The sequence below is a fragment of the Atta cephalotes genome (assembly GCF_000143395.1).
Source record: "Atta cephalotes unplaced genomic scaffold scaffold00064, whole genome shotgun sequence".
Classification (NCBI taxonomy): Eukaryota; Metazoa; Arthropoda; class Insecta; order Hymenoptera; family Formicidae; genus Atta; species Atta cephalotes.
The window spans coordinates 1,190,834-1,208,500 of NW_012130128.1; the positions used below are offsets into that span (position 1 = coordinate 1,190,834).

At 34.5% G+C, this 17,667-nt stretch overlaps 1 protein-coding gene across 1 annotated transcript; it reads right to left on the bottom strand.

Moving 5' to 3' along the window:
* Positions 1-3,588: 3,588 nt before the first annotated feature.
* On the bottom strand, positions 3,589-16,324 carry LOC105623805 (UDP-N-acetylglucosamine--peptide N-acetylglucosaminyltransferase 110 kDa subunit). Its single transcript, XM_012205181.1, has 12 exons — positions 16,123-16,324; positions 15,448-15,598; positions 15,023-15,266; positions 14,603-14,671; positions 9,858-10,054; positions 6,772-6,861; positions 6,463-6,643; positions 5,779-6,381; positions 5,100-5,614; positions 4,493-4,943; positions 4,045-4,421; positions 3,589-3,781 (listed from the first exon to the last, which is right to left on the bottom strand). Exons 1-12 carry the CDS (start codon positions 16,322-16,324, stop codon positions 3,589-3,591), a joined length of 3,273 nt encoding a protein of 1,090 aa, XP_012060571.1.
* Positions 16,325-17,667: the final 1,343 nt, after the last annotated feature.

Below are 17,667 nucleotides of genomic sequence, written 5' to 3' on the forward strand. Positions count from 1 at the left end.
CTTGCGACCCAGTTTCACCCTCGCAAGGTGGCAGCAATCGATACTGCGCCTAAGGGCCGTATGAAACGCGATCGCAATGCTGTTGCTGCGCCAAAAACAAAAATAGGAACTTACGCATGTCATATGTTTATATGGAATGATCTATGGAAAATTCATTATCAGCGTTTAAATCATTTTAATTTGATACTTAAGATTCCAACTCTGTCTCTCATCCGCACACCGCAGCCATATTGAATCATGGTGTCAGAAATGAAAAATCATATGAATCATTTCCTCTTGCATTAATCACATCCTTTTACTTATACATTGAAATAAATTAACTTTCTCTCGCATATCGTCACGTTATAGGTTCAATAGCACAAAATGATTAAATATTCCTTTTTCAATGTGGATTATAATAAGTAGCGGTTAATCTTGATTTGTAAAATCCATTTTCATTCAACTTCGTAAGTCAACTTTGTAAATCGAATTATATATATATATGTATATGCATATTATGATAAATATGAGCGAATTTTTTCGGTACCTATATATTTTTTCAATCTATTTAAATATTTCGATTATATAAATCGAGACATAAATCGAGGCTTTTTAGAAACTTCGTAATGATGTTTTTTCCACAGAAATATCTTTTTCACGACGTTTTCGAAATTTTAGGATGTTATAGTGTTCTTTGAGTTTATTATACCAATGTATTGTATATTGGCTCGCAATGAGGCGCGAAACGATTCGACGGACTTCATGTGAATGCGCGATAAGTGCGCGTCATGAAAGCTAAATGCCCGCATTACAATGCTTTTATCTGTCACGTAACGACGACGTTTAACAAATAGCGACTATCAAGAGCGATACTGATAGTCCCGACGGGGTACACGCCGTGCCACAGTGGGCGGATATGCTATTGAACGTGATAGAGAAATGCGATCTGCGATTGTACAGTTAATATGCGCGTCACCTATTTAAAATTGATGGTATTATGGAAAGAAATCAATTCCAATACGAATTTCTCTCTGCAAAAAGTAACGTTTAACTTGCTTTGCTTAATTTAATTATTTAAAGGCATTTATTAAACATAAAGTCACGGATTTCTTAAATTCAACAACCTTTTTTAGAAAAAAAAAAATGTATAGCCATTTTTTTTAATCAGTCATTGATCACTAGGAAACAAGTTTTACTTGAAAAATGTACGTTTATATTTCAAATAGCCAATCTATAAAATAGTATTTTTCAAATTTTGTCAACAGAATATGTAATATTCATATAATGAAATATCACAGATATTTTGAAAACTAATATAGTAGTAGACTGGCTGAAATCGAACATATGTATTAAAGTAGCTACGAAATGGCAGAATCTGCCTAGTTTCTATTGGTAACCTGCTGTCATTTTCTGTCAACATGTTCTGCTAGCAGAACACGAGCTTATCAATATAATTAATATGCCAATTTGCGGTAATATTTTCAAATTTGTTGACAAACTACTAGAACATTGCTAACAATTTGCTTGACACATGTATAAACGATAAAACAATTATCCAATGGCTAATAAAGTATGTACATTCCTTGATAATGCTACCCATAGTGATTCACCTATTACTCGAATAGTGATAAACTTCACTGGTTGTGTAATTTTTTTTCTCATAACCCATATTTATTTAATTAATTAAATACAACGATGGGGGATTATATTTAAATTCAGAGCATATTGAAAATATAATACAATTATACTTGAGCGATCATTACATTAAGAACGCAATTATTAATACTCGCTGTCCTTCGAGATACTTTTTTTGTCAACTACCATAAGATCATCGCACTAGTGATGTATCGACACAAATGTTCCAAATCACAGAATGTACAATGTCAACGTACAAACTGTAAAAGATTGTTTCGTTTATCATTTTTATTTTCTACACATAGAACAATTCGCTATAGTCCAATATTTTTTATCTCTACACATTTCGTCAATACCACAAATCGCACAATATCAGCTATTGGATTAACGTAAATAATTAACAATTACCTTTATTAATATTTACATGAACATTATCATTAGTCGTTTGATATAATACAGTTATGTTACGCCGTCCGTATCCGATAAGTAAAATCTCATTTTTCAAATGTTTGGAGAATCCCAATATTGAAAATGATAAACTGTGTTAACTACAACAAATGAATATCGAAATGATTTCAACAATTGTATCGTATATACTTTTATCCTTACAAAAATTTGATTGTACTGACATTAGACATCAAATACCCAAAAAACTTTTAGCTTTTTAACATCACCATTTTATGAAAATAGAAGTCACACGTGATCAATTACTAAACAAATTATTTCGATATTCAAACTTTGCATTCAAAATTTCTAGATTTATAGTTTTTTAGATTCATTTTTGGCATTTTCTCTCTCTCTCTTTCTCTTTCTTCTACAAATTTTTCCGATTTTTTTTCCTCTACGATCTTAATCAACTTATAACTTGTATGTCTTTGAAATCTCTTGTATGTCTTTGAATTCTTGTATGTCTTGAATTCAATCTCGATTGAAAAAAACGTTTTGAATTTGGAGATTTTTGGTTCCTTGTTTAAATTACATATATATTGGATTCTTGAACTTATACAATTCTTGGTTTATTGAAATTTAATAAGATTTTGCAAATCTTTGGCATCTTTCGATCTTTTCTTTTGGCTTTTTATCTTTCAGGATTTCTCTCAATTTCAAAGAACAAACCGTGCAATTTATGCCTTTATATCTTTTGAGATAGTGGAACGATATGGTGAAGTTTAGAAAACTCTAAAGTCTAATCTTTGTCAAGTATTCGTGTGTTCTTCAACAAATCACATCTCTGCGTTAAAGGGTCACAGAAAGCGAGGATAGATATCTCGATAGCACGATATTCATATTTGTCAATTGCAGTTTATAATAGTACAACTTGCGGTAAAATTGTAAATTAAAAAGAAAATTTTGCATATTAATTTCTTTTAAAGTTCTTGATATCTAAATTTTTGAAAATGCCAATTTTTGTTGTAATTCTCTAAAATTTTTAAAAAGTCATTAAATCTAAAGTTTCAATTTTTAAAAATATTTTTGATAATTCAATAAATCCATTGATAATATTTTATTCAGATACGTTTTGCAGAAGAAGATAGATAAAAAATAAGATATTGGAAATATTGTTTTTCTACAAACAAGAATATTCATTAATACTTGCTATTGTTACTATTTTTAACAGTTTTTTTTTTAATTTCTTACATGGGTGAATTCAAATTGCTTTTCCATAATTTTTTACGAAATTGACAAAACGATTCAACTGATTTTTATCGAACGCGCAAATGTTATTAAGAAAATCATTTTTAAAAAAAAGTACAGAGCGCGAGAATTATAAGAAATCTTGTATAAATGTATACATTGATATCTACTGTCTAGTTTAAGCTCCGTGAATTTATTGTACAAAATAGTTTCAGCAGAGATACGAAATTTATATACGATGGGAATATAGATATATTAACCATAATTGCAAATGCTAAAATTTTCGGGGAAGAGAAATCGTTAATCGCAAAATTGAAGCTCAAGTAATCGTCAAATATCTTAAGAAGAAATGCTTGATGATTTTTGACTATCGTTCTTATCAAGGGCTGAAACATGATCAGGATTTTCTCCATGCGCGTAACGCTCCCACATCTTTGTGTACAACATCTCCATGCCCATGGCGTACAGCTTGCAGTTAAATAGTGGGCTTTCTGATCGAGCCTTCCAAACTTTAGCTCTTGTTGCTTTCAAGCTGGCATAAAGAAATAAGTTTATTAAATAAATTAAATAATATAATATATGAATCATTCAAGTTATTATGTATGAGTAACTATTTTTATCAACAATATAAATTTTGTACAGACGTTAAAACCATTTTGAACTGTTATTCTTATTTATTGAATTTTAAGTTTTTAATTTATTAGATTAATTTCAATCTTAATGTATGTTAAATTTTATAAAAAAATAACTATATAATGCCTTAAAGAGGCATGTCACAAATGTCAAAATACTTACTATTCTCTATCGGTACCCAATCTAATAGCGATATCTTGATATTCCTGCCGTGTTCGCGCTACTAGTTCGGGACAGCCAAGAGTATTTAATTGACTAGCTGCGACACGAGAGGCTAGAGTTTCTCCGGGAAGTGTAACTACCGGCGTTCCAGTCCACAAAACATCCATACTGGTTGTGTGTCCATTGCAAAGTGGTGTGTCTAAACATACGTCGGCCAATTGGCCTCGTCTCACATGTTCTTCTTTAGCAGCAACATTGCTGAACAGAATTCTGCCGGGCGTCAAACCTAATTGTTGTGCCGTTGCTTGAAGATTAGGTTCACCGACCGCCGGAAAACGTAGCAACCACAGCACGGAATTTGGCACGTGTTTTAATATCTAGAATCAAGCGATTACAGACAATTTGATGTGGAATTTACGTCTCATGAAATTGCTTTGTTGTTACTTACGTGTGCCCACATGTGAAGAGTAAGTGGATCGATTTTATACAACTGATTAAAGTTGCAATAAACTACGGCATCCTCCGGCAAGCCGTACTGTTGCCTGGTTGTAATCACAATATTCTGAGGCACCTCCTCGCCTGTAGCAGTTTTGTTATTCACCTGTGTGGTGGCCATACCGTTTTGCACAACGACGCCATTCACAGACATTTGACACTGACCAGAAGCAATCATCGTTTCAATTGGAGTAGTAGTCGGTAATTCGGCAACTTTGAGTGAAATTTCAACGGGTTGCTTTTTGTCTGGCACAACTACCTCGCGAATCTCTTTTATCAGAGTATTCTCAATCATCGGAGAGAGATCCGTGGCATTGATTACCGCAACGTTGTCAGCTACTTTGCCTTTGTGATTCAACTTGTCCGTTAAGATTAAACGTTCCTTCAGATGAGGAAACATTTGCCTAAGAGTAAATAGATGTAATTTTGTTAAATGGCCAAGCTATACATACAATTTTTTGTAAAATGAGATTTTACAAGAATGCAGCTATTTGATCTTTATATAATCTTTATCATCTATTAAAAAAATTCGCGAATAAATAAAAACTAAATTTACGTACTTATGATCGCCGATGAAATAAGTGTGTGGCATATAGGCGAGTTTCTCGCTGTATTGACTGGCGAGCTCCAACGGCGATGTGACCTCGTCCGTAATGAGATAATCCATGAAACTTGCGCCAGAAGTACCAGGATAACCTAGCCACATGACCTGGATCGGAGCTGGTCGCAAAGCGAAGATCTCGTTTCTAGCACCTTTCGTATAGCCGTTCATGTTCACTAGAATATGGATGCCATCTGCATTGATGCGGTCGGCAGCTTTACCATTGCATGGAATTTGAGAGAGATCGACAAAATGCTCGGTCTCTCGCGCTATCTTCGCACGAAAGGTTGTGCCATCATCTGCGCTAAGCGCGTAACAGAAGATCTCGACTTTCTCACGTTCGTGTAAGCCAGGTATTGATTGCATCAAGTGACTGGTCGGATGATTACCAAAGTCCGACGAAACATATCCAATCTTCAATCGTGTGCCAATTGTACGCGGGTATTTATATGGTTGTTTGTGAAGAACATGGATCTGCAATATACAGATTTATATATAATTTATATATAATTTCATATATAATAATTACCGATGAAGTGAAAATATTTATAGAGTAGTAAACGGAATAGAATATCATTTTCAATAAAATATATTAATTGTTATAAAGAAAGATTTACTGAATAAATAAGCGGACTTACTTTCTCTATGCAAAGATTAGCATGTCGAGCAGCAATAGCTTTCCGGAACTCGTGAGATAAAGGATAAAGCATGGAATGATGCGGATGCACGCTAGGTAGTCTATTTTTATCTAGCTGTTCAGCAACAATAGACACCAATTTCTTCATCCTGGCTTCATAATCAGTCCAATCGCACACTATTTGCAAACAGTGCGCCAAGTTGCAATAGGCATCTGGAAAGTCTGGCTTCAACTTCAACGCTGTTCTGTATGATTGAATCGCTTCGGGAATGTTGCCGGAATCTTTGTGGATCGATGCCAAATTGGAATGAGCGTCAGCAAAGGCCGGATTGATTTGAATAGCCCGAGTGTAGCATTGTAGAGCGCCTTGTATATCTTGCATCTCTTTCAGAGTGTTTCCCATATTTGAATAAGCATCGGCAAAGGTTGGCTGTATGCGAATTGCTTCCTTATAATGCATCAATGCCTCATTCAGTTTGCCCTGCTGCTGCAAGACAGAGGCGAGATTGCTGTGGGCGGCCGCAAACTCGGGAAATACTTCCAGGGCTTTAAGATATAAGCGAGTTGCCTCCTCAATGTAGCCTTGCTCGCGTTTTATGTTGGCCTAAAGAAATCATTTCATTATAAACTTATTTAATTATTCTTCTAGCATTTACATTACATTTAAAATAACATAATTTCGTACCAAGTTATTAAGAGAATCCGCGTGTGTGGGACAAAGTCGGAGGGCGGTATTGTAACATTCTTCCGCTTCGACCACTTGTCCTTTTTCTTTGAGAGCGTTCGCCAGATTGCAGTACGCATCAGGGAAATTAGGTTGTAGTTCAATAGCACGACGATATGTATCGATGGCCAGGTCGATGAGTCTATAATATTACACAATTTTCGATTACTTTTTTTTTATCTCGGAATACGTCGACGTTTTGTTTTATCATTATGTTAGTTCTCCCTCGAAAATTTCTCTTGCAAGCATAAATGTAAAACATTAACTCACCCTTGTTCATAATAAACGCACGCCAAATTTCCATGTACGACTGCATTGTTAGGACTAAGGTTTAACGCGCGGAGATACGCGGCTACAGCTCTGTAACAATTGGTAATTTAAAAACAATTGTTAACTTCAGATCATCTTAAAGGTGATAAAGGCTTAGCTTATAAAAGGCCTTAATATAATATTAAGTGAACATCATCTTCTCTCTACAATCTCTATAATTGAAAAGAAAAATTATTTATCATATCTATCAATTCGATCGTAATTATTATAGAGAGCAGTTGTTAATATAGCTCCCAGCGCTATAGACGAGTCTGCTGAACCTTTTAACGTAGCGCTTGATCCAGGAGACGCATCCAGATGTAGAGGGTCGCGCGAGAGTATCTTCTATTTGAACGCGAAGCGCGGGTGCGATAGTAGTCGAAGGCGAGATCACCGTATAGACGACCACGCACTGGCAGTCCATTCCTTCTCCATCCCGGCTGTCTTGGATCCGCAGATCCCAGAGACCACGGATTCCGAAGGAAGGATCTTTGACAACGCGCGGTACGTTAGATGACTAAATCTTTAGAGAGACAGGGATGCAAGAGAATCTAAGGGAACTTGAATCTAAGGGATTTCGGGAAAAGGAATTTTTGAAAGCATGACTTGATGCAAGGTATGCGGAGGTAAGGATTATTCTTCCAAAGCTTCTTTCGAGTTCGTTTGGAGCATATTTTCATAAAGCACAAAATGTTGCGAATCCACAGAAGCAGACAATCCTTCCGATAATATCCATTAGATTCACTTGAACCTAATTTCTTTGAATATTTCCTACAACTCTTTTAAATTGCAGAACTTGTATAAAACACGCTTTCCCGATACCTACATGAATTTAAATGGAAAACTTTTGCATACACAAATTTGGATATCTTTGACACGCGCGCGCGAGCGCGTAATTTTCATGGGTCCACCAATATTCTCGATGTACACGTTAAAACTATTAAAAAAAATAAAAGATATCAATAGATCCTTGGATATGCAGCTTTTGAATTCACTAATATTGAAGCGTGAGATCGAAATAAAAATCACTCAAGTACGAACTGCGCAGATCTTTAAATCCACGTGGATCTAGGATTCATTTATCCTAGGAACTATAAATGTCTAGGCGGCAGGAATTAAAGCAGGAATTACAAGCACGGATTTTTCGGTGTGCGGATCCTAGGAGGTTGATCAACGCCGGGAGATGTTAACAGCCAGAGGAAAGTCGTTTAACTTGCGAGCGAACGAAAACTGAACGGGCACGCGTATCCTCCCACAACGGAAGGAGGCAAAGGGCTCCAATGGGGGCGGAGCGGCTTTTGGAATCGATAGTTGTCTTCGAATTTCTCCCACTTTATGCGTGAGGAAACCTCGGAGCCAAATAACTGCATTCAATGAATCCATCAATTATCCATCAATTACTATCAATTTTATAGACGTTTTTATTTCAATTCACTTTTATATCTATTATTATAGATCAATAAGAAAAAAACATTAAAAAAATATTAAAAAAATGCTAAAATTGATTTTATTATTATGATTGCCTTAATCTCTCAGTCGCGTGTATATATATAAAATAAAAATACTAATAACTGAGTATTAAAATATCTAAAGATAAGTATGTGTATAATGTCGGTTGTGTAGACAAAAAAGTATTACAAAAGATGTTTATGATTTTATCACTATTTACATGTAAAACTGTAAGAATTAAGAATATAAACGTGATGATATGCAGACATATGGATCTCTAGTAAAATCTTTGTAAAACCAAGATTATTTTACTATATTAAAAATCTCGATAAAATAGTAAAAACTAAATTCCTCTCTAAATTAATATTATAACAAACGCCAATGTTAATCACGCGAAATATTCTGATTTAAAAAATTGCATTTGAAAAAAAATGGTACATTGTTCGAATTTCTCGTTTAAATGGAGGACGATGAACTTGAAAAGGATATTACATAAATATCGATTCTCAGTACTGACTCGACAGCTCATGCGCCATATCCGCCTATGTTCTCTTTCCATCAAACGTAAGTGCATCAAACGTAAATGTCAATACGTAACGCTTAAGTGCACATGATTCAATAATTTCTCTTTTTTAATTGGGAAACTTTAAAAACAAACTATGAAAATATTTTATTATATATACATAGCAAATTAATGTATGTGTGTGTGTGTGTGTGTGTGTGTGTGTGTGTATGCGCGCGCGCGCGCAGAAAAATGCGCAGAATATACATCTTCATGTTCTAAACTTGCGTAAAAAAAAGAGAACGGTGCAATAGATAATAATATTTCTTAAAATAAAATTAATTGTATGACTTTTGACTAGCCATTGATGATTTTATGTGATACATCAATGGAATAACTAAAGCCATTTTCAATTTCGCACAGACTTTAAAACCGACGACAACGAGAAAATTTCAAAACGTTGGTTGATCAACACTGTGCGTATAATATTTCTTTGTCTATCATTTTCTTCACAAATCTAAAAGTCATTTAAATTATCGCGACAAATGAATTGAGACAAATAAATTTTTACACTGTAAGTTCGATTTGGTAAACTTATGCCAAATCGTCGTACTTAATTTTCAAATATTTTTTCATATATACATATTAAATGTATATATGATACAGTAAAACAGTAAATGTACGTACAAGCACAGAAAAATTATCACTTTGCAAATGAATAAAATCAAAGTTTCATTGTATGTTTATTGATATATATTATTCATATTATTATATTTGAAAATAATATTAAAAACAAACAATTCTTGTTTAATATACAATAAGTAAAATATGATTCTAGTGAAAAATTGTAGCAAAGTGATCAACTACATCCGACATGATCTACTTCGTGATTAAAAGACAAATTCTAAAAAATTTTTACAATCTGCTATCGTATTAGTAGATTCTGCTGCATTTTAGACATTTATCAAGAGAATTTGTAACAAATACTTTGCAAAACATGTTTTAACAGATTTGACTATCTAGGATTATTATTACATGATTTATATTATTTAAGAAATAAAAGAATGACGAGTAATCAATTTGCACAGAAACACACCTGTCAAAAATTCTAGCTTCCTTCAATACATTTCCAAGATTGATGTAAGCATCTAGAAAGTTAGGATCCAAGGCAACTGCTTTTTCGAAATGGTGTATCGCCAACCATATTTCTCCTTGCGCATTGAACACGCAACCAAGATTGCTCCAGGCAACCGCAAAATCCGGCCGTGTCTCAATCGCCTTCAAATAGCAGGCCTAGAGAAACAGAATGCAGTTTACAGCAATTTTATTCGCGAACTCAAAGAGACGCGCGCCGCGCGGTATGCCCGACCTCCCATCGCCGCGCCGCAGCTTCTCTCTCTTTCACACGCTCTTCCATTTTATCTTTCTTTTTCTCTCCCTTCATCTTCTCGTCGTTAAAATCTCGAACGAAAAAGAACATTTTTTTTGCCACTCTATATCACTTCTGTTTCCTTTCCTCACCATGTATCTTCGTCCCATCTTCAAACGTTGAACAGTTTCGATGTCTCTTTAGAGCTGACTGAGAGAGTCTCTGTCCATGATTTTTTTGTGATTGAATAATTATATTTGTGAGATAGATAATTACTTTTTTAGATTTCAGGATCATACCGATCTTAAGAAATGGAAGATAAGGAAAAGTGTTTTTAACCCTGTATGAATCTTTCGTTAATATAGATTAAACAATTTGTATTGTCACTAGTTTAGTGAGTACATCTTGAATTCTGAACCATTTTCCAATATCCTGTATAATGTGAATGCAATAATTTAAAGATAATAAAAGAGTCATAAAATATATATATATATATATATATATATACCACAGGACATTTAAATTAAATTTAATATATCATGAAATCAAAGATCAGCAGAAGCAAAAATCCAGGCAGATATCTGTGAAAACAATAATTCATGGAAATAAAATTATATGTCAAACCAAATGCCTGCAGAAGTGTGAAACCTGCACGAAACCATATACATTAAAATTACGCATTAACACACCAATAAGTTTTCTACTACGATCATTTAATGAATTTCCTGAAAACAAAAGTATACCATATCGAAATTGCCATATATGTATGTAAAAATAGTGTATGTAAATTCATAATGTTGGACGCAAACATTTCTTTGCTATATCATATCATATTTTTTTTTAAATAATTGACAAGCTTCGTAATTCATCCCATTTTTTAATTCTTCTTTGGACTCAATGCTGACAAACTTGACGTTTGCCCTCCTTGTATTGATAAGAGCAAGAAAAAGGCAAGGAATGGAAACAGAATGAACGAGGGTTGCCTCGCGAATAGTCAACAATTCATTCTCGGATGGGAATCAGATAGGTCTAGGACCAAAGGTATTAAGGTGCGCGCTAGAGTCGTCATCTTGGAACGCGCGACTTTCGGTGCACATAGAGTCCCCGAAATGCGTCCGGTGGACTCGACCGCACGCTGAAAGTCGTACGCTAAAATCAAGTCGACTTAGTCTCCGAACTCACAATTAACGAAAGTCTTTTTTTTCAACAAGAAACAATTTCTATTTTTAATTAAGAATAACTGTAAAGATTTTCGACGACTCTAGGATGACGACTCTAAGGATTCAGCGTGGATAATCATCGCGCGTGCCGAGAGGTGGGCTGCATTGGTATTGAACAGAGTAATCCGTACCTAAACAATAAGAGGGCATTTACAGTTGACCAGTCTCTGCAAGGTGCGGAACCTGGAATTAAAGGGGAAAAAAAAGAGCAGGAAAGGAGTTGGAAAATATATAATTATGTTATACTCGATATGCAATATGCATAATGTAATATAAATGAGCAAGAACTATCGTAATTACAACAATCTATATTTTCCGATAAATAAATAAATTTCATATTAAATTAAATGAAGAAAGTTTACCGAGAGAGAAGAAATATAACGAAAAAATCAATTATTTAGCAACAACGTACTTGCTGTTATAATAAAACATTTATAAGAAATTCGTATTGATGAATATATCGATGCAAAAGAAAGTACATCAGTCTGAAAATTTCACTTTAATAATAATAGTATAATTTTATTGAATGTATCGAATGTAACGTTGTTGTAGAACAAAATCTCGATAAATCTGGGACATAATAGTGACATACAGAATAATATCAAATCTTGTATGAAAAATTGTATGTTTTAAAAATTTAAAAGGTTTACTTGTATAAAATCTCAAAATTTATTTAAGCGAAATAAAAAAGCATCCTTGCATAATACTAATAATGAACGTTATGTGCAAATCTAAAAACAATTAACATATCGATTATCTCATTCTTTGTAAAATAATTTTACGATATCCAACAAGATAGGACGAGGGACTTTTTGACTTTTTTCTTGAGAAGGATAAGACAAGTTGAGAGAAACTGAAAGGTTTTTAGAGACCGGCCTTGGGAATTACTTTACCTGCAGTGTACCCTTCGGTAGGCTGACTCAGTAGGTACCGCTTGCAAGCTCTCATAATAAACTTAGACCGAGAGACAGTGTGTTACTGAATAACCAGATTCAGATTCACCCTTTGACGAAGGAACCGGCACGGTAACCGACCAACCTCACATTGCTCCTGCACATCCCCTCCTAGAGTTGATCATCCCATCCACAACAATAAGACAGCTGCGTTAATGTCTCTTCACTGATTACTCTTCGCCTCAATCTTTGTCTTTTATGTTTTATCATCTCTTTTTTCTCTACTCTCTGTTTATTGTGTACACAAACGAGTTGATAATTCACGTGCCTGCGAAAGACACGCTTCGCTGAACTCATCAGTCAACTGCTGCTATTTCCTGTCTCTCACGAACGCGGAACACGGACTGCACTTCTTTCTTTCTTATAAACATTCTATTATATATTGATTCTATCAATCATCAGACTCTACGTGGAAAACAAACAATGCGAAAAAGTTGCGTTATGTTGTTTCATCGATGCAGGTAGTTGGCTGAAGAGCTCGACAAAAAACGAACGAGCGTACTAGCTAGTTCTCAGGAATTCGCGGGAAGCGTAACGGGAAGCTTTCCTCATTTGCTTTGCTGTCATTTTCAGGATCGAATAAGGGCATATCTATAAATCACATTTGTTTATCGTATATCGGAAACACTATTTGCTAGAAGCAATCAAAAAATAAAAAAAAATGTATATATGTATACACATATAACTAATATAAGTGCATTTATAAGTACACCCTCACTGATCATTGCCGCGCCGCGCTGCAAAATAGACCACTTGACCGATAACGATAAATTAACGATTTCATATCACTTTTATTATACGATCATATTAATATTACTCGGAAGTAGTAGCTTTATGATATAAGTACTGTTTTTATTGCAATCTGTTCCCGAACAGAATTTAAACAGTTAAAAGTCGCTGTGACGAAATATTATCGCGTTGTAAATTTAACGCGGTATAATAATTTCTCATTTAATTTAAATAACTGGTCAAGTGATCTCGCGCCAATATTATCGTACACACTATAGATTCTCTCGCTCTTTCTTTTTCTGTCATCACATGAAAATGTTGATTAAGCACGCACGTGATAACGCGTGTGCGTTATAATAACAATCAGTCCACATTCAAAACATATATATTCAAAACAAGAGATAAAATCAGCTCATATCCGCGCGCTGCTAGAACCATCAATATTGATTTAGTGGAATTAAGATCCACTTAGATGGAACTGGCAAATAATTTATAATTTATGGCAACATTACAAATCCTCAAAATACGTCAAAACGCACTTGGTGTTGCTGCAAAACGCGCAACGCTAGAAAGAATATTCTCTTCAGTTACTTTGACAATAATCCCCTAAACACTATAAAATATTTCTCTTTTTTTTTCTTGATTGTAGGAAATCTTTTAAAATGTTACATAACAAGTCTTAAAAAAAAGAAAATGGAATTATTTAAAAAAAAACTTAAAATTCGTATTTTCCTTTCTTAGAACATCCGATCAAGTCTCCAATCGTATAACGTAATAAATATTTTCAACAAAGCAAAATTCATAAGTTTTTACAAAGCATTCAGATTGGAGTACGTCTAGAAGTTATTATACTGTTTAGGGTTTTATACATTACAAAAAAAAAACCATCGTTTAATGTCGCTCAGAAAAATTAAATTCTGCTCACAACATAAAACGCGGTTCTTTCGATGTTACAGGTGAAAGAATGTACACGATCTTCAATCTGTTATAGAGCTCGCGATTATGCATTCAATGCACATTTTTCACATGATTATTCCATAGAAGATAGCTATCAAAGATTCTTGAAAGAAGCTTGCGGCTCAATCTATAAATTTCAACAATTCAAAAGATCGTGCACCGCGCTTGCAAATTGCCTGGCAAAGACTGAAAGCTTCTCGTGGTAACGAATATTCTTATTTATCAATCCCTTCATTTCGCGGAGAACTAAGCGCTGCAGCTCGTGCACATACGCGCGATGCATTTGTACCTCGTCAAGAAATGTCAATAAAGACTCAAGGATGGCGGAACATTGCCTGCTAATTAGAACAAAAGATTTAAGAAAGGATTTAAGGAAGGTAATGTAATTTTCAAGATAGGATAAGAATCAAGTAAGTCCTTTCAAAGTTAAAACACTTGTTAAGTAAGCGACAATTTGTTAATTCAAAGAATAAAGTGTGCTATCTCTTATAGTAACTAACTCGATGGTTCCGCCGTCTATACTTTGATCGAAGTAAAGACGCTCGCGAACATGTGCGTAAACGTAACACGTTGGATTAATTTATTAGCTAGTGGAAATGCTTCCAAAACATACCTTGGCTTCATCAAGTCTTGCTAATGCTTTCAAAAGATTACCAAGATCACTCCGCACGCAATAAAGATCCTGAAACAGGCAAAATATGTAAATATGTTATTTCCGCTATAACTTATAAAAAAGCTCACATCACAAAAGAAAAAAAAATGAAATGGAGAACATTAGTTGGCTAAATGAATAAGTTTCGCATTTCTGAATTTACAAAGTATATTAAATAAATCATATTAATGTAATAGCTCCGCCATACAAAGAATAAAGTTTGATTTTATCTTGTAAGCAAAAACTTTGTCTTCTGAAGTTTCAAAGAGTAGCTGCAGGTAGAAAAAAAACCGAGATTCAGATTTGTGCTTCGTGTTTAAATAATAGCTAAATAATAGCTAAATAGCTGCTGTATATTATTTGTAATGTCGACTTTCTTACGGGATTGTATTGTAGAGCTGTGACATAAGCTTGAACGGCTTGTTCCATGTCACCAGCTGCCACAAGTGCTGCGGCCAGGTTGATGTAACCATCGATGAAGTCAGGTTTTAGTCTCACAGCATGACGATAATTTTCCAACGCCTCCGGTAGCTGTCCGCGCTCTTTATATACATTCCCCAAATTGCTATATGCCTCTGCCAATAATGGATTTTGTTTTATCGCTAAGCTGCTGTAATGTGCTGATCTGAAATTATGATTTTATATATGCATGTATGGTTGTACATATGTGTGCGCTTTTGTCAATCAAGATATATACACGATGGAAAAGTATAATAATTAAAAAATATATATGCTCATCTCTCTATATGATGATACATCTACATAGTTAAAAACTGAATATACGAGATAAGAGAGATTATTCTTACTTTTCTAATCTCCTACATTGGAAATGAATGGAGGAAAGTAAAAGAAGAACACCAGTGTTGTTCGACTCTTGTCGCCATAACTGCATGCAATGTCTTTCAGCGTTCTCATAATCTCCCGCCTGGTATTCCCTGTGAGCAAGTTCTAGCAACCCTGAAAGAAAAAGCAAGATATTTGATTGATATTTGAAACTTTAGAAAAAAGAAAGACACTTCTCTAAGTCGTCCTTCGTATATTTCATTCACTTTATTATTTAATATCACAGAATCTAATGTAGAAAGCAAATGTAGAAAATGCTTTCGTTGTCTCTCAATAAGATATTTCGTTGTAAAGATACTATAGAGATATTGAAAGGTGTATCTAGTTTTATGTATGTAAGAATATTTCAAGAATACTGAAAGAGTTCCATGAATACTCAGTCGGAATGTAAGATTAAAATAAAGATAAAGGGTTGAACTTATATAAAGAGAATGATGATCTCCCTCCATTTTTTAAAATATCGTCATAAAAATGACCGAGAATAATCTAATTAAAGTAACGTTGACCGGATTTATATTATATATTATACGACGAATGCAAATTTAAACCTAATTTGCATTCGTCGACTATAAAACGTGACGTTAATCAAATTAATCGGTTTTTGAGGACAAAGCAATGTATCTAGGAAGTGTACGAACAATAAGTATCTATAGTCACATTGATGGTTTGATTATCGGTTAGGGTGATGAGTTCCTTGCCCTGGGGATCCTGCGCGAATACCATAATGTTTTGTTCATTCTGCCGGTCACCGTTCTCGTTGTCTATCATGCTAGTCGCGATCATGCCATGATTGGAGCCCTTGAGCGTGCTGCCTTTTTTCTCCGCAACGTGCACGCTCATCTTCGACAGCAGAGAGTGCAAGTACAGAAAAAAGTCGACCAACTGTCTTCTTTGCTCACGCAAAAAACAACTCGCCCAAAAAACACTCTCTTGTCTTTCAACACTCCGACAATAATAAATTCTCCTCCGCTCGCTTTTACCTCGAGCTACGCTCCGTATCCTCTAATTCACTCTACCCTCTCTGTCCATAGTACTCACTACTCCACACTCCACACTCGACAGGAGTAGTTGCAGGCAGCGCAACGCGCGGACGAGCGGGATTGGTCGATGCTACAGCGAACTAAGCGGACTGACGCTTAGTCAGATTCGAAAAGAAGAACGGAGAAGCGGGCGGCGCGGCGAGAGGAAAGGACTTGTCAGGAGCGTATTGTGTCATTCGAATATTATGAATATGATGAATTATGTCGTTTCACATAACATTCATTTTTCACTATTCTCTCATTTCACGCTTTAAAGAAAGAATTGTTGATATTTTCAAACTTAATACACTGACTGACTTATTACTACTAATTCAAAGCTATAAAATTAGTTACAACTTAATTAAATTTACAAAAATTAAAATTCGTTAAATGTGACTATCAATCTTACCATCCCTGCTCTCTATATTTTTGCTCTAGATATTTTTATGAAAAGAGAGAAAAATTAATTTATAAAAAAAAAGAAAAGAAAAAAAAGAATTATTCTCCAATAAAAATAAAAATAAGTTTCCGAAAATGATTTCTGATCTGAAACAAGGTCGCCCTCATTACAAAAAGTTTCCTTCAAAACGGAGCAAGTTTAATTTTATATATATCTCTGACTTTCCAATATATGACCACACCTATATAGATGTAATACGTATCTTGGAAGTATATCATCGCACGCAACATTATTCTCTTGTAGATAAAAATATAACAATAAGTTAACTACCACGATAAGTAATGATTTCTCTTCCTCGACTTGAATTGAACTTGAATTGAAACTACAAGATATAAATTTTAACTTGAATTATTTGGAAATGAGTTGATATCGTCATTACTACCAATTGATATACACGTTCCTGTTCTGGGAGACCAAGGCAGGAGAAGCTATCGCAACGAAAAAGGAAGGAGAGAGAGAAAGGAGATCTCCCCTCTCAGTGCAGAAGGCAGATGGAATAGATACCCAGTGGAATATTCCATTGTCGCGTTCAACAAAAGGGGAAGAAGCAAGGAGGGGTATCCGCTATAGAAGGAGGGATAGCAAAGCTTACCGACGCGATGTCGATGCCGGTGAAAAAACCAAGAAGAAAATTGCTGACATTCGGTCAAAATAAAAATATATTTACTAGAACTGGAAAAAAAAATTTTTTCTCCTGCTTTTTT

Bases quoted from the DNA above. Each gene is read 5' to 3' on its own strand.
- LOC105623805 (XM_012205181.1), bottom strand. From the start codon at position 16,324: ATGAGCGTGCACGTTGCGGAGAAAAAAGGCAGCACGCTCAAGGGCTCC. The intron at 4,422-4,492 runs GTAAGTAACAAC...GCTTGATTCTAG, and splicing joins CTCTTCACATGTGGGCACAC to ATATTAAAACACGTGCCAAA. The intron at 3,782-4,044 runs GTAAGTATTTTG...TCTTTATGCCAG, and splicing joins TTGGGTACCGATAGAGAATA to CTTGAAAGCAACAAGAGCTA.